Genomic DNA, 21,532 nt, shown 5'->3' with positions numbered 1-21,532 from the left:
GTCATCATTTTACTTAGTCTTTCTCTGGCAACTTAACCCTTTAAGAATCTGATTTTTCAGAAGTATGGAACACTTGCATCTCCTATTGATTTGAATTAAAATAATACCTCTGAAAATCCAGAGGTAAGGAACTCGCTTGCTAAGGTTCATCTACATCCTTTTGGCCCCCGGTGGAGATCTTTAGCAATATGACATAGGCCAAGTCTAAGGCCTTGTCTACACTACGAGAGTAGTTCGATTTTACTTGCATCGAATTTTTGTAATCGATATTGCAAAGTCGAACGTGTGTGTCCACACTAAGGACAGTAATTCGACTTTGTGCGTCCACACTAACGGTGAAAGCATCGACATTCGTCGACATTCGAAGCGGTGCACTGTGGTCAGCTATCCCACAGTTCCCGCAGTCCCCTCTGCCCATTGGAATTCTGGGTGTAGCCGGCAATGCCTTCTGGGTAACAAAATGAGTCGAGGGTGCTTTTGGGAAACTGTCGTCATCCGTCCATCACTCCCGCCCTCCCTCCCTGAAAGCGCCGGCGGGAAATCAGTTCGCGCGCTTTTCCAGTCATTGACAGCGCGGACGCCACTGTACTCCGAGCATGGAGCCCGCTGCGACCATCGCTGCAGTTGTGGCCGCTCTCAACGCCTCGCAGCTTATCATAAAGGTTTCCCTGAGGCAGATGCAGAAAAGTCAGGCGAGGAGGCTACGGCACCGCGGTGATGTCCTGAAGTCTGAGAGTAGCACAGACCTGTCAGAAAGCAGGGGACCCAGCGCCGAGGACATCACAGTGGCAATGGGTCATGTTGATGCCGTGGAATGGCGATTCTGGGCACGGGAAACAAGCACTGAGTGGTGGGACCGCATAGTGCTGCAGGTCTGGGATGAATCCCAGTGGCTGCGAAACTTTCGCATGCGGAAGGGAACTTTCCTGGAACTTTGTGAGTTGCTGTCCCCTGCCCTGAAGCGCAGTGACACCCGGTTGCGAGCTGCACTGAGTGTACAGAAGCGAGTGGCCATAGCCCTCTGGAAGCTTGCAACGCCAGACAGCTACCGGTCAGTCGCGAACCAGTTTGGGGTGGGCAAATCTACCGTGGGGGTTGTTGTGATGCAAGTAGCGAAGGCAATCGTTGATGTACTGCTGCCAAAGGTAGTGACCCTGGGAAACGTGGAGGCGATCATAGATGGCTTCGCAGCAATGGGATTCCCAAACTGCGGTGGGGCCATAGATGGAACTCACATCCCTATCCTGGCACCGGACCACCAGGCCACCCAGTACATTAACCGAAAGGGCTACTTTTCCATGGTGCTGCAAGCACTGGTGGACCACAGGGGACGTTTTACCAACATCTACGTGGGATGGCTGGGCAAGGTTCATGACGCTCGTGTTTTCAGGAACTCTGGTCTGTTTAGACGGCTGCAACAAGGTATTTACTTCCCGGACCACAAAATAACTGTTGGGGATGTGGAGATGCCTATAGTCATCCTCGGGGACCCAGCCTACCCGCTAATGCCCTGGCTCATGAAGCCCTATACTGGCGCCCTGGACACTGAAAAAGAACTCTTCAACTACCGGCTGAGCAAGTGCAGAATGGTGGTGGAGTGTGCTTTTGGCCATCTCAAGGGGAGATGGAGAAGCTTACTGACTCGCTGTGATCTCAGCGAAACCAATATCCCCATTGTTATAGCAGCTTGCTGTGTGCTCCACAATCTCTGTGAGAGCAAGGGGGAGACCTTTATGGCGGGGTGGGAGGTTGAGGAAAATAGCCTGGCTGGTGATTACTCACAGCCAGACAGCCGGGCGATTAGAAGAGACCAGCGGGAAGCGCTGTGCATCCGGGAGGCTTTGAAAGCAAAGTTCCTGAGTGAGCAGGGTAACCTGTGACTTTAAAGTTTGTGTACTGAGAAGCTAAACCTGCCCCCATTTCTTTACCCAGTTAATGTTGACTATCCTATCCAGTTACATACCCCCTTCACCCCCCCTCCAACACACGTGTCGAAATAAAAATAGTTCAACTTTGTTAAAGCACACCGTTTTCTTTAATACTGTTTTCGCGGGAATTTTTTAAAACTGGGACGCAGACTGTGGTGCGGAGCGGGTGTAGTGTTGTGACGCGAATGCAGCTTCTGAACTCAAGGATTGACAGGCTCCGCTGCGGTGGGATGCTTGTTTCAACGGAGCCTGTCACCCCTCCTGATCGGGACTGTGTGTATGGGGGGTCTATGTGACTTTGTGGCAGGGGGAGGACGGTTACAGATCCCATGCTGTGTGGCTCTTTGATCCTGCCTAAGGACCGGCGCTTAAGATCTGTAACTGCCCTCCCCCGCCACAAAGTCACAGAGCAACCCCCCCCCCCCAACATTACATCAAAACAACCTCCCAGACTAACCGGGGTAACTAGTCACTGCATCACTGCACTGTGTATGTGCCCTGCTGCTGTGCCTGCCCCCGACTATGTACCCTGCCAAAGGAGACTGTCCTGTCCAATTACCAACCCCCTTTCCCCTCCTCCTCCAAAAGAACATGATTGAAACAGTAGTTAACAGAAACGAATTTTTTATTATCAACTACACATGGCATTGGGAGGTGAAACTTGGACGTGGGCTTGTGTCAGGCGGGAAGGAAAGAACTTTTCAAATTTTGGGAAATGAGAGCCTTCTGCTACTAGAGCTCTCTGCAGGGGTGGAGTGAGACTTAGCAGGGACTCTGCCGCCTCTCCTTCTTTGCACTTTGGGTGAGGTGGGTATGGGACTTGGTGGCGGGGAGGGCGGTTAGAGATGGACTGCAGCGGGGCTCTGTCCTCCTGCCTCCGTTCCTGCAGAACATCCACAAGGCGCCGGAGCGTGTCCGTTTGCTCCCTCAGTAGTCCAAGCAGCGTTTGAGTCGCCTGCTGGTCTTCCTGCCGCCACCTCTCCTCCCGATCCATGTTGGCTTGGTGCATTCGGGTCAAGTTCTCCCGCCACTGGGTCTGCTGTGCTGCCTGGGCTTGGGAACAGGCCATAAGCTCAGAGAACATGTCCTCCCGTGTCCTCTTCTTCCTACGCCTAATCCGCGCTAGCCTCTGGGAGTGTGATTCCAGGCTAGGTTGTGAGACAGTCGCAGACGGGGCTGTGGAAATGGGAAAAAGGGAGTGAATTCCTCAGAAAGATAAATGTAGTTGTGAACAAAGAACATAGTCTTTCTCTGTGAACAAGACCATGCACAGCACCTTTCACATGCGCACTCAGCACAAGGTCGAATTCTCGGCCTTCGCATTCAGTGCCTGGGGTCTTGAACAGCACATTTGAGAAGCGAGGCAGCACAACGGAATTTCTGTTGCAGGCAGACATGGTAAGCCGTACACTTGTGGCAGTTTAAAACTTTTATATTACCACTGGCCTCATTTCACATTTAAAGCAATGTCAGTCCCTGCTGCCAGCAATCCGGCAAGCGGGAACTCTGCCCCTGTCCCACCCCCTCGCGGCTGTCCCCGGGAACGATCCCTTTCGGCTGCCCCTCTCCCGCCTCCACCGCGTGGCTGCAAACCAGCGGTTACAGTTCTGTAAAGGAACGGGAAAGCAGTCCCAACACTAACATTCCCCTACCTAATTAAAAGCAGGTCACCATGGCCGACATCACCCTGATGAGGATCTCCGAGAGCGACAAAGAGAGAATGCTCCGGGAAAGCCTCCAAAGACCAGGGCCGTATGCCGCCCTGCTGTGCAGAGCAATGATCCCCGAATACTTGATAATCTCGTGGCGCGGCAACGTGTCGTACTTCGGAGGACCCAATAAGGCCGCTCTCCCCAAGAACCTCATGCAACGGCTTTCAAATTACCTCCAGGAGAGCTTCATCGAGATGTCCCAGGAGGATTACTGCTCTATCCCCGGACACATAGACCGCATTTTACTGTAGCTGCAGTAGCAGGGAATAAACAGTAGAGCGGCTTGTGCAGGACAATCACTGAAAACCGGACATTGCTAGATTTCTTTTCAAAACTTGCACTGCCCATTACTAAACCGTTAAGCGCCTAGGGCACACTAATCATGAACAACCCATTCTTTTAATTGTTAATATTCCTGTTTTGTTAAAAATAAATGTTTAGATGTTTACAACACTTACTGGCTGATCCTTCCCCAGATTCTGTGTCCGGGGTAACGGCTGGGGACGCTTTGTAGGGGATCTCTGTAAGGGTGATGAAGAGATCCTGGCTGTCGGGGAAATCAGCGTTGTGAGAGCTGCCGACTGCCTCGCCCTCCTCATCTCCTTCCTCATCTTCCCCGTCCCCTAACATGTCCGAGGAACCGGCCGTGGACAGTATCCCATCCTCAGAGTCCACGGTCACTGGTGGGGTAGTGGTGGCGGCCGCACCGAGGATGGAATGCAGTGCCTCGTAGAAACGGGATGTCTGGGGATGGGATCCGGAGCGTCCGTTTGCCTCTTTGGTCTTCTGGTAGCCTTGTCTCAGCTCCTTGATTTTCACGCGGCACTGCGTTGCATCCCGGCTGTATCCTCTCTCTGCCATGTCTTTAGAGATCTTCTCGTAGATCTTTGCATTCCTTCTTTTGGATCGCAGCTCGGAAAGCACGGTCTCATCGCCCCACACAGCAATGAGATCCAAGACTTCACGATCAGTCCATGCTGGGGCTCTCTTTCTATTCACAGACTGCACGGCCATCACTGCTGGAGAGCTCTGCATCGTTGCCAGTGCTGCTGTGCTCGCCACGATGTCCAGACAGGAAATGAGATTCAAACTGGCCAGACAGGAAAAGGAATTCCAATTCAAATTTTCCCGGGGCTTTTCCTGTGTGGCTGGTCAGAGCATCTGAGCTCGCACTGCTGTCCAGAGCGTCAACAGAGTGGTGCACTGTGGGATAGCTCCCGGAGCTATTAGCGTCGATTTCCATCCACACCTAGCCTAATTCGACATGGCCATGTCGAATTTAGCGCTACTCCCCTCGTCGGGGAGGAGTACAGAAGTCGAATTAAAGAGACCTCTATGTCGAACTAAATAGCATCGCAGTGTGGACGGGTGCAGGGTTAATTCGATGTAACGGCGCTAACTTCGACATAAACGCCTAGTGTAGACCAGGCCTAACCTGGAAACTTTTGTTGTAGTAGTATTGGTTAGGGGTGTGATTTTTTTTTTTTTAAACAACATTTCTATACTGGGAAAAGCCCTACAGTAGATACAGTTATCGTAGCATGAAAGCACTTCTACAGTAACTCCTCACTTAAAGTCGTCCCAGTTAACATTGTTTCGTTGTTACGTTGCTGATTAGTTAGGGAATATGCTTGTTTAAAGTTGTGCAATGCTCCCTTTTAACGTCGTTTGGCAGCTGCCTGCTTTGTCCACTGCTTGCAGGAAGAGCAGCCCGTTACAGCTAGCTAGTGGGGGCTTGGAACCAGGGTAGACCGGCAGCCCCCCTATCAGCTCCCTGCTCCCCTAAGTTCCCTGTGCAGCATCTGCCCAGCAGGCTAGCAATTGCAGCTGTCCCTCCTCCCACTGCCATGTGCTGCTCCTACCCTCTGCCTTGGAGCTGCTCCCCGCGACTCCTGCTTGCTGTGCGGGGGGGAGGGAAGGAAGAGGGGGGCTAATGTCAGGGTGTCCCCCGGCTCCTGCACCCCGCTTACCCCATCTTCCATAGAGCAGGGGGGACACACGACAGGGCTCAGGACAGAGGGAGCTTGCTGGCAGCAGCAGCTATGGTCTCAGCAAGCTGATCTAACTAACAAGGCAGTGTACTTAAAGGGGAAATGCGCATCTCTCTGTCTCTGTCTGCGATGCTCTCTCCCCTCCCTCCATTTCTGCTGCCTTGTAGACTGTGAGAGTTAACCCTTGAGGGCTCAGCCAATTGCTAGTTCATCATTTAGCAGTAAGGCATTCCTTGGAAAATATCACAATCATCACTGTGTACCAGTATTGAATTGTTTGTTTAAAACTTATAGTGTGTGTGTGTGTGTGTGTATATATATATATATATATAATAGTCTTTTGTCTGGTGAAAAAAAATTCCCTGGAACCTAACCCCCTCATTTACATTAATTCTTATGGGGAAATTGGATTCAATTAACATCGTTTCACTTAAAGTCACATTTTTCAGGAACATAACTACAACATTAAGTCTTGGCAGCCTGGGGGGGGTGTAAGTGGGGCAATTTGCCCCAGGCCCCGCAGGGTCCTTCACTCGCTCCAGGGGCCCGGGCTCTTGGAGCTTCTTCCGCTTCAGGTCTTCGGCGGTGGGGGGATCCTTCCGCTCCAGGACCTGCCGCTGAAGTGCCCTGAAGACCCGTGGCGGGGGGTCCTTCCGCCACGGGACCCGCCGCCAAAGTGCCGGGTCTTCGGCAGCAATTCAGCGGCAGAGGCCCCCAGCCGCCAAAGCGGTATAGCTAGGCCAGCAAACCTTTTCTGCCCTCAGACCTGCCCTCACTTTAGCAAAGTGATTCACCATATGGATAGAAAGAAGTAACAGTTGTGGAACAGATGAAATTATGTGTTCACATACATACACGTGCTCACGGTCCTAAAGAAACTTAGTTCCCTGGTTTACTATTGATGCATCACCCGGCTGAGAAGGTGGGATTTTAACAATTTTGCATCTGTTGTTTGGGGAAGCCAATAGAAATGTAGGGGAGAAACTTCTGGGGATTGAGAAAGTTATCCAAATGAAAGATGGGGTTATCCTTTGGGATCGCTGCAGACCGTTGGTCACAGCAGCAGCTCTGGCCTGTTATACCCTCTGTTGCTGTCCCTTGGGTCTGTACATTGTGTCACTTTCCTTGCCCATCTAACACCTTTCACTTCACTCCCTCCTGCCGGAGTTCAGTGCCATGAGGGAGATGTGGAATCTTCTGAATTGCCCTCATCACTCATTTATGCTAGTTAGACTGTGAGCTCTTTGGGGCGGGGACCGTTTTTGTGTTGTGTGTTTGTACAGCACTTGGCACAGGGGAGTCCTAGTCCACAACTGGGGCTCCTAGGTGCTACTGCAGTGCAAATAATTAATAATAATAATAATGCATTCGGTGACTTCTGATGCATTGCAGGGAACCATAGAATTTGATCCTACATGCGTGGGGAAGAGCTATTCTGAGAAGGTTTGCAGTTTATCTTTCCTGCCATGGCCTATCCCATCCCATGGCCCAGCCCATATTTCCTGAATTTTATTTTATACCATCATCCATTTTATTTCTTTTCTGTTAATTTTTGCAGATGTCAACCTCTTTACAATGCACCAGGGGAGAGCTTTGTACTCCCCTTATGTACCAACATCAAATATATATAACACCTTAAAGAAAGCTACAGATACCTGCTCAGTGCTCCAGACATGCACTGGGATAGTGGCAATGGGGGAGCACTACATTCTACAAAGTGGGATGGAACTGTATAACAGCAGGAATAGTAGTGTGAAATCCTTTATCAAGTCAGGTATGTTAAGTGTTTTAGAGCTTAACTCCCTCACACCATCCTAGATGGAGGTTGCATTTTTTGTTCATTGTTGTTTTTAAAAAAATTTGACGTAAAAACAGAAGACAAATGTAAAATAGCTGCAGAATTTTAGGGAGAGGATGTGAGTCATGCCTAGCAGAAAAATTGAAGGCTCACTTCATCTTTGTTAACAAAAGTGAAAGACGTAGAAGGATGCTACTCGTCTAGATGAGCAATCAGGCTGCCTATTCCCAAAAGCATAAAATAAAATGAGCTAGCACAAAACACCAGAGGAAGATCCAGAAAGCAAGGTTTTGAATGCTGTCGCTGCTTTAATACAGAGTAAGCTAATACTGAAAAGTGTTAATCATTTCCTTCCTCTTCTACTCTGCATTTAAAACTGCTAGCCATGTGCCATACTCTTGAACCTTTTTTTCTATGAGCATTTATCTCTCTCGCTAGCATTTATCTACCTGTTTTTTCAAACACTAGCAAGAAGCAGCCTTGTCATTGCTGTGACAAAGCCCTGGATCAAGACTTTTGTACACTGGGCTACCTTTTCACTTAAAGGCAGATATTTTGGAAAGCGCTGAGTGGGAACTAATATTTTCACGATAACTTATCATGGGGATGGCTTTCTTTTCCCCCCTTACCTGACATCTTGCTTGTGTTGGTTTGCATTAGAAGCTGTAATCACCAGCCAAAGTCCCAGAAGGTGCACTCTTAATTTCTACTAGTGGTTAATGAGTGTGCCTGCTTGTATGTACAGACCCCAAAAGCTTTACCTTTAATTACAATTGTGGAAAAAATACCAGGTTCCTAAAGTAAACTTTTATTTTGGCAGCTGTTCATCTCTATTGTCCTTGGCTTGTTCACTTTTCACAGATTGCATCTCTGGAAGATTTGGGCTTCTGTGCGAATTTAAGTGTCCACCATGCCAGCAGGGTCTGGCCTGCAATCCATACACAGGGCTGTGTGGTGACAGTGTGTTTTGCAGTAAGGAGAACAGTCCTATCCCCTGTGGAAAAGGTGAGCCTGTTTAACATCCATAGGAGAGAAGAGGAAAACTGTGACTATACACAGGACCTATTTGTACACATTCTTGTCTCTTTATTCGTGTATTATGTCATCACCATTCGCAGCACCTCTAAACACCATGGTGATGCTCTAGAGTTACACCACTGTAAGTGGGGCGAGGAACTCCATTCAAGTCATTAGACTGACACAATATATAATGCATATCATCCTAACCTTCAGGAGGTTTAGATCAGACCTTCAGATTAGACCTTCTGACCTTGCTGTGTGCAGGAACTCTGCAAACTACGTCTCAACTCTGTTCCATTTTAAAAGAAACTTTACAGTTTGAAACAAATAGGAAAATCCCCATGTGGTTGATTTTTATTCGCTGTGCGCTGGAAAGAAAAGGGAAATTTGCCACTTTCTGAGGCAGTTTTGAGAAACTTGTTTAAGTCAGCTGATTATAATTTAAAATATTTCTGTTGGCCAATGAATAAGTCCATAAATATAGCCTAGAGCTGGGACTCAAACCCAAACCCCATAATTTCAGGGGTGTTTAGATATCTGAACTCTTGTCTAAATCCAAATTTTGGAAATGGTCCCAGTTATAGTTACAAAACCAGAGATCTGATATCCTGAACCTACGGGGGTGTTTGAATCCAGATTTTGTGGCTGGAGCCCTTGTCTGATGTGATCTTCCTAGTATTTTACAAGTATTAAAAGCTCTAAGAGATCCTTATACTGAACAGATTGTATAAGAACAGTCTTAAACATCCTACGCCATAGTGATCCTTCCATTTTAGCCAGTGGAGCTATACCAGGGATGAAACCAGCCCCACACATGTGTATGCTGTGATTTTTAGGGTCCATATTTGGTGGCACATGCCCAGTGGAAGATGGGTGGCAGTACTGGCAAGGCAACTGTTACTATATTCACACAGCAAAGAGACAAACCTGGCTACGTGCAAGAGACCTTTGCAGGCGTTACAGAGACACAGATCTTCTGTGGCTGACAAGTCCTGGGGAAAAGGTATGCTAGAATGTCAGTGAAGGGTATGTGCATGATCTATGTACTTACCTTTGCAAAGCTCAGTTCCCCAAAGGCTTTGGGACTATATCTAGAGTGTGAGGAAGGGCTGTGGGTGCCTACAGCTGCAGATTTGGAGAGGCTTTGCATTTTCTTGTGTGATTCTCTGCCCGCGTCTTTTATAATTCTAGGTTGATGTTCTGCAGAATCTCTGCTTTCAGAGACTGGGATACTTTTTAAAAAGCAAGTATAACTTAAAATTCAGGGGGAGTGGAGATTAAATATAAATAAATCTTACTATATGTGGGCTATTCTAGATACTTATATGGCCCCCATTATCACTGTATTTGAGCACCTTACAGTCTGTAATCTATTTATCCACACAACACTGCTCTGTGACAGGGCAGTGCTGTTTATTCCCATTTTACAGATGGGGAACTGAGGCACAGAGTGGCTAAGTAACTTGCCCAAGGTCACACAGGAAGTCTGTGGAGGAGCAAGGACTTGAACCAAGTTCCCTAAGTCACATGCATGTGCCCTAACCAGCAGACTGTCCTTCCTCTCTGTCATTACAGCAACAGTTTGGGTTAAATAAAAGCCACCTGAAAGCACCATGGGCTCTACTCACTCCTAGATTTTGTTGTTGGAACCTAGCCTACAGATCACTGGTGGTGAAAAGTGCACCCACCGGAGGTATACCGTGGTATAAACTGCCCACAACTCCTGCTTCACCATAGGGTCTAAAACCAGTCTAGAGAGTGAGTGAGGCTGCTTGGAGAGACGTGGCTAAGGGTACCCAACAGATGTAACTATTTTGCTCAGCTCCTGTGGAGCCGTGGTTGTAAGTTAAAGCTTTTGTTGTTAGAAACCCTGCAGAAGGCAGTGGTGTATGGACTGCCTGGTCTTTCCTGAGGTAAATCTCATCCTCCAGGAATGGGGGCTGCCATCTGGGGTGAATCTGTCCTCTTCTCTCCAAATTCCGCTATGTTCCAGAATAAATCCATCTAGAAGATAAATTCTTTAGTGCCTTATCCTGCAAGATCACACAGTGGCATTATGTCAGCACAGCTTAACAGCCACCAGGCTAGAGATGGTACTGTGTTCCGAGTCTGAAAGCTGAAGATTGGGGAGTCTCTGAGTAGGGTCAGTGCTGAATCCTGCTATTAGGATCAGTTTTCTGCTTGACATTCCATCTTTCCAATGAGGCAGAGCAGCCGTGGCCACTGCTAATATTGCAAATGTGAGAGAATTTTAAGCATCCAGTTTACTTTCAAAGTTTGCTTTTGCAGTTCTCTCAGTGAGAATAGGCTAGCCAGTTTCACCTTTATTCAGAGCAATTTTTTAATAAGTTGCATATTCCGGTTCTCATACACTAGCACAATACTGTACTATTTTCCATTGCAAACCTTGCAGGAGAATATTTTATTTTTCTTTCAAATTCTTTTCATCACAATTTCTAAGAACAATCTTAGATTTTGTAAAAAAAAAAAAAAAAAAAAAAAAAAAACCCACCTGTTTGTTCCAGATCAATATTTTGGGCCAAATCCCATGGCATTTTACTAGAAAAGGGAAATTGGGTCCATTATCACCATTTTACTTACTTACCTAAATTCCTCTGCCTTTTCAAATAGAGAAGATATTTTTCACTATGCTTTCTAAAATGCTGCTGTGTCATTTTTGCTGATGCAGAATGAATTCTACAGTTCTGTCCTTAGAGGTAGCTGAATTAAAATTCGTACAGATTGTAAAACACTTAGCAACTTTCATCCCAAAGGATTCCTGTTTAAATGTAAGGCTGCAACACCTCTGTTTTTACAACTTAAGTCATACATAAAAAATCTCCATCTTCAAGATAAAATCATCAGGTGAAATGTTAATGTTATTGTCCATACCTTCTTGATGTTAAACATGAAACAAACAGAGTAAAGTCCTTGTGTATTAAGTGAGTCTTTGCTTCTCAGCTACCCAGAACAGTAAACTACTGTCTAAACTATATTGTTTTGAACATCAAAATGACTGGTGGGGGGGGAGAATGTCATCTTGCAGCACATTGTCTTCACTGTTCAGGATTTTCCAAAAGAAAAGTTCCCTCTTTTACTGTATTGAATCACAGTTTGGTTATTTATAGGAATGGCTGGTATCTAAACTTCCCAAAGCGTCATTCTGGACTGGCCTTTATGGGTTTAGATTCTGTACAGTTTTGCAGTGGTCGAACAGTCAATTCCCGTTTGCAGCCTCAAGATGGTGAGTTGAGTAAGGAACTGTGAACTAGAATTTGTGTTACAGGGGCATCCGAAGTGCATTCATCAGGCCAGTCCCTCCTGTTGCTCTCTTCAGTTCAGCCATCCTCATCTTTTGACATGGAGTTGTGGTCCAAGGGGAGGCTACAGGAGCATGAAGTGCTTCATCATGATCTGCTCAAGCCAGCTGCACTAGGAACCCTAATGAAAATTCTAATTGAAAATGGCCAACTGGCTGTAGTTAGCCAACTAAATTTGGGAACAGCAATACTGGTCCTACTTGTCCTCCATTTAAAATAGAAACCAACAGAGACCTGTAGAAAACAAGAAGGACCAGAATTAGAACACCAAAGTCGAATAGAATTTCCATTAAGGACTTTTAGTCTCAGCAAACCACACTCCTGTGTTGAATATGAGAGATCTGTGATCTGCTATTTTAGACAAACTTCTGTAATTGTGAGTGATGGATGGTGGACTTCTGGCAAGTCAACAAGACAACCCTCGGGTAAAACTCAGATGCATGTGATCTGTCAGGAAAGATATTCCTTGGGTCACAGAAATGTTCAATATGTATTTCAGTCAAAGTTTGTGTATGTGCACATTACTTTTAATTATATTTCAAATGCAAAATGTACTTGGATAAACTTTCTGTTGAGGGGTGGCTCTAGGAGTTCTGCTGTCTTAAGCAAACTGGCAAATGCCCATCTCCTACCAACTCGCAGCCTTCCAGACAAAGAGTTACTGGACTTATTCCTGCCCTGATTTTTGGCATCCCAAATTGATTCCTGTTGTATCTTTCTGGTAGAGCCATTCCTGCTTCTGGAAGCTCTGTCATCCATAGTGTTAATTTCATATCGTGCACTGCTTCTCTACTGATACAATAAAAACGTATGGCAGGAAACAAAAAAATCAACCTAGAAAAGCAGATTTGTATCTGTGGAAATGTTAAAATCTTTGAGCCCAACTCTGCCCTCAGACACATGCACAGACCTGATAGTAGGATTAGGTTATACATATATAGAGAAATGTGTTAAACAACATTAGGGGCCAAATTGTGACTCTCCCCTCCTTACGAACACTGATGAACAGCTACTCACAGGAGTAGCCCATTTGGGTGGCAGGTTTCAGAGTAGTAGCCATGTTAGTCTGTATCAGCAAAAACAACGAGAGTTGCCTGAATAAAGACTGGGAGTGGTTGGATCATTACAAAACCTAAACCTAATTTCCCCCATACTAATTTCTCCCTGCTGTTACTCACACCTTCTTGTCAACTATTTGAAATGGGCCACTCTCATTAGCACTACAAAAGTTATTTTTCCTCCCTTGGCATCCTGCTGTTAATTGAATTGTCTCGTTAGACTGACCTCACACTTGGTAAGGCAAGTCCCATCTTTTCATGTATTTATACCTGCTCCTGTATTTTCCACTCCATGCATCTGATGAAGTGGGTTCTAGCCCACTGAAGCTTATGCCCAAATAAATTTGTTAGTCTCTAAGGTGCCACAAGGACTCCTCGTTCCATTTGGGTGGGTTTTTTAAAAGCACTGATGGGCGATAGGTGCTATCCTTAACATGGGGGGTGGTGCCTATCTCCCATAGGAGCTTTTGAAAATCCAGCCAGCCGATTGACCTCATCCGGATTACTCATGTGAGTAACTACTGAAGAAGTGAGGTTCTTACCCACGAAAGCTTATGCTCCCAATACTTCTGTTAGTCTTAAAGGTGCCACGGGACCCTCTGTTGCTTTTTACTCACCACTGTGAGCAGTAAGGTTGCAAATCAGCCCTTTGTGAAACAAATCAAAGGTAAATCAAGGTATCTAGCACTGCAGGTTTCTTCTGACACCAGTGTTTCAGAGTGTTCACCTGAGAACTCTGCAATATGCTAGCATAATAGGGCAAGAGAGAAGATGGAGCATGGTAATGTTTTAAGGGCACATTTATGACTAAACACACTTGGCCGAACTGAAGAGATTGCAATATATTCTGTAAAAATAAACTCCCCATGTAACTGGGGTGGGAATGCAATGTCATAACTTTAGCAATAGCAGCACAAAGGAAACGGTAAGACTAAACCTGGCTATGGTGCTTTTAAGGATAAAGTGTAGACTGGTGGGAAAACCTTGTAACCTTGTATACTTTTGTTTCCTTGAGGTTGTCTGTAAGCAAGTGGGCCGTAGGTGTTAAGTGCTGTGTGCAGCTTAATGCTCCCAAAGGCTCTTTGACAGCTGTCAGCTGCTTTCGGAAAGCCCTGTGGATTTGCAAGAGAAAAGAAGAAGGTAATCTGTGTATATGGATGCAGCTGGCTTCCATTAGGAATGAACAAGGCTTCTCAGTACTTGTCTGCATTACAAGATTTAATCGTGTTTGAACATGATTGTGAGCTGTCGAGTTACATGATGCTAGGATGGGATAGCCATTGCATGTCAAGCACAAGGACTGCAATTAATCCTGCCCCTTGCATTGGGCATATAAATGGGAAAGAAGGCATCTTTCTTCTGCTTGTGCATGCACTTGGGGGCCACGAGCAATCTGGCCTGAACTGTTGTCACTGTCCGAGATCTCACTGGTCCTGATAGTTACAGTTTCAAAGAAGATCATACAGAACACACGGGGGAGTCCATTCACTTACATTATTCTAGGCTAGGGTCAAATTTTGTTCTCAGTTACACTATTATAAATCAACTGAAGTCAGTGGAGTCACTCTGGATTTATTCCATTGTAACTAAAAGCAGATATTGTGTTTAATGTCATTGTAGATAGGAGTCATACCCTGGTTTAGAGTCGAAATGATCTTTGCTTCGAGTGGCATGTCAGTATATTAACCCTGTTGTGATTTCGTTTTTAGGCTTCCAGATGACATATGTGGACTTTCTATCTTCTTTTAAAAAATTAAATAAGAAAGATGGTTTGAAAAAAAAGTCCTGATTCCAAACACATAATGTTTATGTTCTAGGAATTGTGGATTTCCGGGAGTTCCGTGGCTATTACCTGGCTGGCACTTACACATCAAATTCCACACAGCAGTCGTTATGGGAAGGCCTACAGCTCTGTAGATTTCAACGAAGCATTTGCAATGGAGTTGAGATGATCAAAGGAGAGTACAGAACTATATTTGCAACCCGAATTCTACTCATCATTGGAGCCCTTCGAGATAAAAGCACCGCATATTTGAAATCACGTATGCCAGAGTATTGAAACATGTCCCTTGTGGGTGATGTGCATTAACTGTGTGCTCCTTCTCGGATCTCAGGAGAGCTTCTTTTTGCAAGAGCACTCTTGGGACCACAGTATTGGAAGCAAATCATTTGGCTGCAAATGTTTAGCTTGCCCTGAGAAGAGTTACCCAGCCCGTGTCACTAGACCAGGGGTTCTCTAACTTCATTGCACTGCGACCCCCTTCTGACAACAAAAATTACTACTTGACCCGGGGGTGGGGGGACAGGGGAGGGACGAAGCCTGAGCCTGCCCAAGCTCTGCCACCCCGGGTGTGTGTCGGGGGGTGGGGGGGTGGGGGGGAAGGGAGGGAAGTGAAGCTTGAGCCCTGCCACCCAGGAATGAAGCCCAAAGGCTTCAGCTTTAGCCCCAGGTGGTGGGGCTCAGGCTTCAGCTTTGGCTCTGGGTGCTGCAGCTTGGGCTTGGGCTTTGGCCCCGGGCCCCAGCAAGTCTAATGCCAGCCCTGGTAACCCCATTAAAATGGGGTCGCAACTGACTTTGGGGTCCCGACCCACAGTTTGAGAACTGCTGCACTAGACAATTACAGCAGCATTAATACCTGTCACTAGGGTGACCAGATCAGCAGTATAAAATATCGGGATGGGGGGGGGGGCATAAAAAAAGGGGGCGGAGGAAAAAAAAAAAGGAGTTTAAAAGGGGCCAGGGGCATTAGCAGGCCCCGGCCGCATGCGCTGCCCTCCCCGCGGAGCCTCCCGCACCCCGGCCCGCCACGGGCATATGCGGTGCACGGTGGGTCCGGGCAGGGGCAATGCGGAGCGGGCAGGAGCTGGGTGGGCGGTGCGGGCCAAATCCCCGCTGCTGCTGGGGAGCCCTGCGCCTCTCCCTCCCGCTCGCAGCTGCTGCTCCTTTCCGGCGGGAGACGCGTCCCCCGCGTTTAGTCTCCCTCCCGCCGGGAAGGAGCCGCAGCCGCGAGTGGGAGGGAGAGGCGCGGGGCTTCCTAGCAGCAGCAGGGATTCGGCCCACGCCCCCGCGCCGCCCACCTGGCCCCTGCCCACTCCGCACTGCCCCCACCCGGACCCACCGCGCTGCCCCGCTGGCCTGGGCAGGAGCCCTCTGGTGCAGCGGGGGGCTCAGAGCCGGAGCTGACTCACCAGCTCCAGGATCCAGGCACCGCCGCCACCCCCTCCCTCCAGGCTTGCACCGCCCTGCTGCAAGCCTGGGAGGGAGGATGAATGCTGCGTGGTTGGGGAAGAGGCGGGGCCAGGGCGGGGATTTGGGGAAGGAGGGGGCAGAGCCGGGGTGGGGAGGAGGGCGCAAGTGCCAGAGCGGAAGGCAAAATTTCTTTTTTGTCCAGTGTCCCGACCAAACATTAGTCGGGACATGGGACAAAGAAGCAAATATCGGGACAGTCCCGATAAAATCGGGACGTCTGGTCACCCTACCTGTCATTATGCAAAACATAATTAAGAATGTCCTGGAATGTAAAGTTCTCCTTACGCCTGAAGAATTCTGTGGTACTCAGTGATTGTTTACAGCCATTTGGAAAGCCAAGTCAATTGAGTGAGTTTTGCAGTTCTTACGAGCACACCTTTCCCTGCCTGCCAAATTGAAACAGGTGCACGGAGCGGAGAGGGCTTGTTGGGGTGGCATACACATGCACATACATGATCACATATGTCTATAACAGGAAGATTTTCTAGCCTTGATAGTTTCCCTTTAATCTACTGCTGTAACCATGTTTTACTAGCCAAAAATTGGGTTTAGTTTTATCCCATTAGATAGGGAATTGCATACCTTGAGATATGAAATAAATAGCCTGGAAATAACTATTCTAGGTACACATTGAGTGAGGTACCCTTGGTATCCATATCCTGTCTCTTCTGCTTATTATCACAATGAGCTGTAGGAGTTTTACACTGGATTCCCTTGTGTACTATGCCATGGTTTCAATGATAATTTGTACCCTTTCCCTGTAAATAAAGTCTGTGCACATTTTCACGGTAGAGGCACTAATTGGTTTGATTTAGATTCTTGCCTCCATTGTAATTTCTAAGTCTCTCTTCACTGTCTCTTTTTGCAGCTTGTCCCCCAGAGCACTATGGTCCTGAATGCCAGGGCAGTTGCACCTGCAATAGAATTGAAAACTGCAGCCCCTTCACTGGAGAATGTGCAGAGAATTTACAGTGTTCTCAGGAAAACGTGGCACAGCAATGCCAAAAAGGTACGTGATACAGAACCCAGTGGTATCACAGTGGAGAAAGGAAGGCAGCTGGCAGAGTAACAGAGCTTCCTGATTTTACTCACACTCCCATCATCGTGATGTAAAATCCAAAAAGGCAATGCTGGGCAGAAGACATAGCAGAAAATTCCTTGGTTTCACTATTGTTTTGGTTATCAGCATGTTGGCCATGTATGCTATCAAATGTAGTCTGCTCAGCTATCCCCATAATATTTGTGATTCCCTAAGACTATTAATCATTGTGCCGGTCATTGAGTAATAATGCAGTTTCTGTTAGAGAAAGCAGCAGACAAACCCAGGAGAAAATGTGTCTAAAACCTTCTTTCATTGCTGGGTTTCATGCCTCACTATGCACCAAGTCTTGCTCTGATTGGCAGCGTTCCAACCCATGTGAATGGCATATAAACAACATAGCAATTGAATGTCATGCGACATTGCAACTTGTGTTCTTGGCTTCAGTATGTTCTAAATAATAATCCTTTGTACTTCTGTGCAGCCTCTCATCAGAGGGTCTGAAAACACTTTATGCTCATCAATTAACCCTAACCACTTCCATGAGATAAGTAGTAATATCCTCGTGTTATACAATGGGAAACAGAAGCATGCGGAGGTTAAGAGAGACACGAGGTTGGCGTCTCACAAAGAAACAGTGGTAAAGCCAGGAATAGCATCCAGACCATGGCTCTAACCACTAGATGGTATCAATTCCTTCTCTTTTTGTACTGTACTTTTGCAGTGCATAGCAATATACAGTAAAAGCTGCGTTATCCGGCACTTTACCAGTTGGAAAGCTCTAGAAATCGGCATTTCTGATATCTCCCAATAGAAATCTTCAATCTAGTAACCGGGACCGATGCCGAAGCTAACCGGAATCAATGCCGAAGCTATTTGGAACCCAAGTATTATCTGAGAGTAGTCAGTTTACGCTCGAGTTAGCCGAGAAGAGCCGAATGCTGTTCTTTCTGTTTATATCTGCCATTGTGATCAGTTGGTTTATTACTCAGTGTATTGTCCTGTGTTTATCATAAAGTATCAACGCCATCCTACCATTATGGCATCCAAAATACCAGTGAAAAGCAAAGGAGAGAAGCGTAAGAGAGTTATGTTGACATTAAAACAGAAAATAGATATTTGTACACATCTTGAAAAGGGCGAGAATAGGAACGTTTATTCATTTTATTGTATTCTAATTCTTTGAAAATTGGTAATTCATTGGTAAGTATAACTTTTAGTTAAGCAGAATTTTTGACTAACCAGTACCTCCCATTTCCCCCAGCATGCCGGATAACAAAGCTTTTACTGTAATGTGAAAATATTGGTTCACTGAAAGCTGTACTGGTTTCAGCGAATTGATGTTTGTCAAAGGGATATTCACTTTATAGGCAACTTCCAGTCTTGAGAGACCACCCCACAGCATTCCCAAATACAGTGCCTGATCCAAAGTCCATTTGAAGCCAATGGAAAGACTTACGTTAACCTCTGTGAGTTTTGGCACGTAGTGAGAACATTTAAGCTTTTATACGAAGAAGCAGTTAATTTCATTGGAGTCAATAATGGTCACTAAAGCCAGGTTTTACTGTGTTGAATAATGGCACTTCTTTAACAAAGGTCTGGGGCTACAGTTTCCAGAAGTGCGATTTTATGAGTGTTCCGGTTGTTTCAAATGCAGCTGTTTGTTCCTCAGGAGTGATCAATATGAAATGCCCAGAGGACCCTGGGTGGTGGTACTGGAATGGCAGCTGTTATTATATGGAAGAAACTAATAGTTTGACCTGGCTGGAAGCTAAGAATTACTGCACTGCATATAATGGCACTGACCTACTATTGCTGGATAGTGCAGAAGAAAAGGTAAAGTGTTTCCGTTTCTGCGGTGTTGAAAAGGTGGTTATTGATGGACAAATGTCACCTTGCAACTTCAGAGAGCAGCTCCCTATGGGTCTTCAAAGTTATAGATGCCTGGTTTACAGGGATAGCCAGGCTTTCATAGCTGTTAGCACAGCAGATGTAATTTACTCTAGCTCCATTAGAGCAAGAGCTGCCAACTGAGCTGTGTTCTGCAAGTCGAGCTTCAGTGAATCAGGCTTCATTGATGATCGGGGTGTGCAAACTTGTGAAAATATTGTCACAGTTTCGTGTTGGGTGACTCTGCAGGAGCAAAATATTACTGTTTGGTGAATTTCAGAAAATGGCTTTGTGCATTGAAACATAAGAAAAATCCTACTTTACTAATTGCAATCCAAACATTGATGTTCTTTTGAACATATCTGTGAAAAGTGAGGTTTCTCAGTTTTAACTCCAAAACAGTTCTACACAACACAGCGACAACACTTATCATGTCTGAAAGGATGATTCCTCCCTGTTACACCTTGTGTACTGACTGGGCTTTGGAGTTTGGCTTGAGTGCACATACCAGTCTGTTATGGTGGGGCCATACAGCAGCAAATGGCTTCTAAAAACTGCATCTACTGGTGGAAAGACACTGAGCCAGATCTCACTTAAATAGTTTTACACCATGCACATCATTACATTTAGTCCTGACTTACAACAGTATAACAGAGAGAAACCAGTCAATACACACGCTCAGTTTGAGACCCAAATGCTACAGGTTCAAGTATTGGGTCAGGAGTGTTTATCCAACCCAGTTACATAGCCTTATGCGGCAAGCTTATAAAAAATCTGACTCTTACCATCCCAGTGTCCTGCACTCCCCTGTCTCTGACCATCACAGCATGAGCACATCAGCTAATAGCTGTATAAAAGATAATGCTGTACTGTGCTGGCAGTGGCTCTTTTTACGGTGCTTCTGCAGCACAGTAATGTAATACACCTGAACATTTTCTGTTGTATGTTGTAAGAGAGTAAAATCTCCTCACAAGCATCACTCACTCTCCCGCCCTTGAACTCTCGTAACTCTTTTATCCAGGCACTTTGTGTTTCAGACAGCAAATCCCTCAGTCATCAGTTCCCAATATTCTACATACTTGGTCTAATTGCCAGGGTCATGCTTTTCAGCTGTAAAACACATTATTGTGCAGCACATGCAAAAAGCACATCATAAACCAAGCATAGTGTGAAAAGGCTTCAATACAAAAAGATTAGTGAATGACTTGTCTACAGCCTTCTCAGTTTGCCTAAAAAAATCTTTTAACCAACTGCTGTTGTAAATTTTACTAAAGCGATGTCACTGCTGTCATATCACCTCTTTGCGGTACCCACCCCTTTTCTTCAAAGTCTTTCGCTACAGGAGTGTTCAGTGAATTGCACAGATAAGAACCATTTGCCAAATTCAAATCTCGATTTGACTTTTGATTTTGAGCCCCTCTCAAAGTCAGGAGCTGTTTGGGTGGTTTGGATAATTGGATACCAATACTAGTACCAGGACAAATGTTTACGACTGGAAATCCTGCCGTAGGATCCATCAAATAAACCTCTGCCATTTACCTGTCAATGGGCATGTCCTTCTTTATATACCTTAGTTCTCTAACATACGTGTGCTTCTGACTTGCAGGCCTGGGTAACCTCTGTGTTACAGAAACCTGTTTGGATTTTCTCGTTGGGTGCCTTGCAAAGTGATGTGGAGAAATCAAGCAGGAAGAATCAACGTGTCATGTAAGGCGACCGTGCTGATTTCATAAACATGGGGGTTAAACAGACTACACATCTAATGGGCTTTTTAAAACACTTTTTACTCCAAGCGCCAGATCCTTAGCTGATGTAAATTGTCATAACTCCATTGACTTAAATGAAACTATGCCAGTTTACACCAGCTGGGGATCTGCAGGGAGGTTTGCAAAGGCACATATGCTATTTAGGTTCCTGACCTCCAATGACTTTCAGTGGGAGTTGGTTGCCTAAAAGCCATTTGTGCCTTTGGAAATCACCCTCCGCCCTGAAATTTCTACTGGCTTCTTTGTGAAGTGGTTTTCTGCACATGTCCCTTATGACAGGCGCTCCTACCTTCATCCACAGAGTAGGCCCAGTAGCGGCAGCAGCAGGGACCACAGAGGGGCCACCTTTAGATGTAAGAGATAATGTAGTTTCCATGATAATTCAGGGCCAGGAGACTTCCTTCCACACGGGACAATTACAATTGCCATCCCTGTGCTTAGGGACCATGGCTTCATTGGGGACCATACTCTTGCCCCCTTTCCCCTTCCTGCACTGCCTCCTGGAGCATCCTGCACCATCTCTCCATCTGAAATATGGGGAGCTCCCTCTGGGGCAGGACAACTCCAGACAACTTGGCCCACAGTGTCTTTTTTTTTTCTCTCTCTCTCTGCTGGGGCTACCAGGAATGGCTGGTTGCAAGGATGTATTTTTGTGACATGGATTACTGTCCACCACTGATAGCCACCTCCACTGGAAATCAGCTTCACAATATGGAAACTGCCTCTAGCCTTGATCTTGGGTCTTTGCCTGTTTATTTGT

At 46.3% G+C, this 21,532-nt stretch overlaps 1 protein-coding gene across 2 annotated transcripts in view; it reads left to right on the top strand.

Moving 5' to 3' along the window:
* The window catches only part of LOC101933261 (uncharacterized), an 81,813-nt gene that overhangs the window by 49,224 nt on the left and 11,057 nt on the right, over positions 1-21,532 (top strand). For both annotated transcript variants that reach the window (XM_065554954.1, XM_065554955.1), the window contains exons 30-38: positions 7,190-7,405; positions 8,291-8,434; positions 9,286-9,452; positions 11,578-11,693; positions 13,843-13,967; positions 14,645-14,869; positions 16,946-17,086; positions 18,789-18,952; positions 20,613-20,713. In XM_065554954.1, the coding sequence (XP_065411026.1) occupies positions 7,190-7,405; positions 8,291-8,434; positions 9,286-9,452; positions 11,578-11,693; positions 13,843-13,967; positions 14,645-14,869; positions 16,946-17,086; positions 18,789-18,952; positions 20,613-20,713 (1,399 nt within the window). The remainder of the gene's footprint in view (positions 1-7,189; positions 7,406-8,290; positions 8,435-9,285; positions 9,453-11,577; positions 11,694-13,842; positions 13,968-14,644; positions 14,870-16,945; positions 17,087-18,788; positions 18,953-20,612; positions 20,714-21,532) is intronic.

Source organism: Chrysemys picta, chromosome 8 (genome assembly GCF_011386835.1).
Source record: "Chrysemys picta bellii isolate R12L10 chromosome 8, ASM1138683v2, whole genome shotgun sequence".
NCBI classification, from domain to species: Eukaryota; Metazoa; Chordata; order Testudines; family Emydidae; genus Chrysemys; species Chrysemys picta.
Note: the sequence above shows the minus strand (reverse complement) of the source record. Positions and strands in the feature narration are given on the sequence as shown.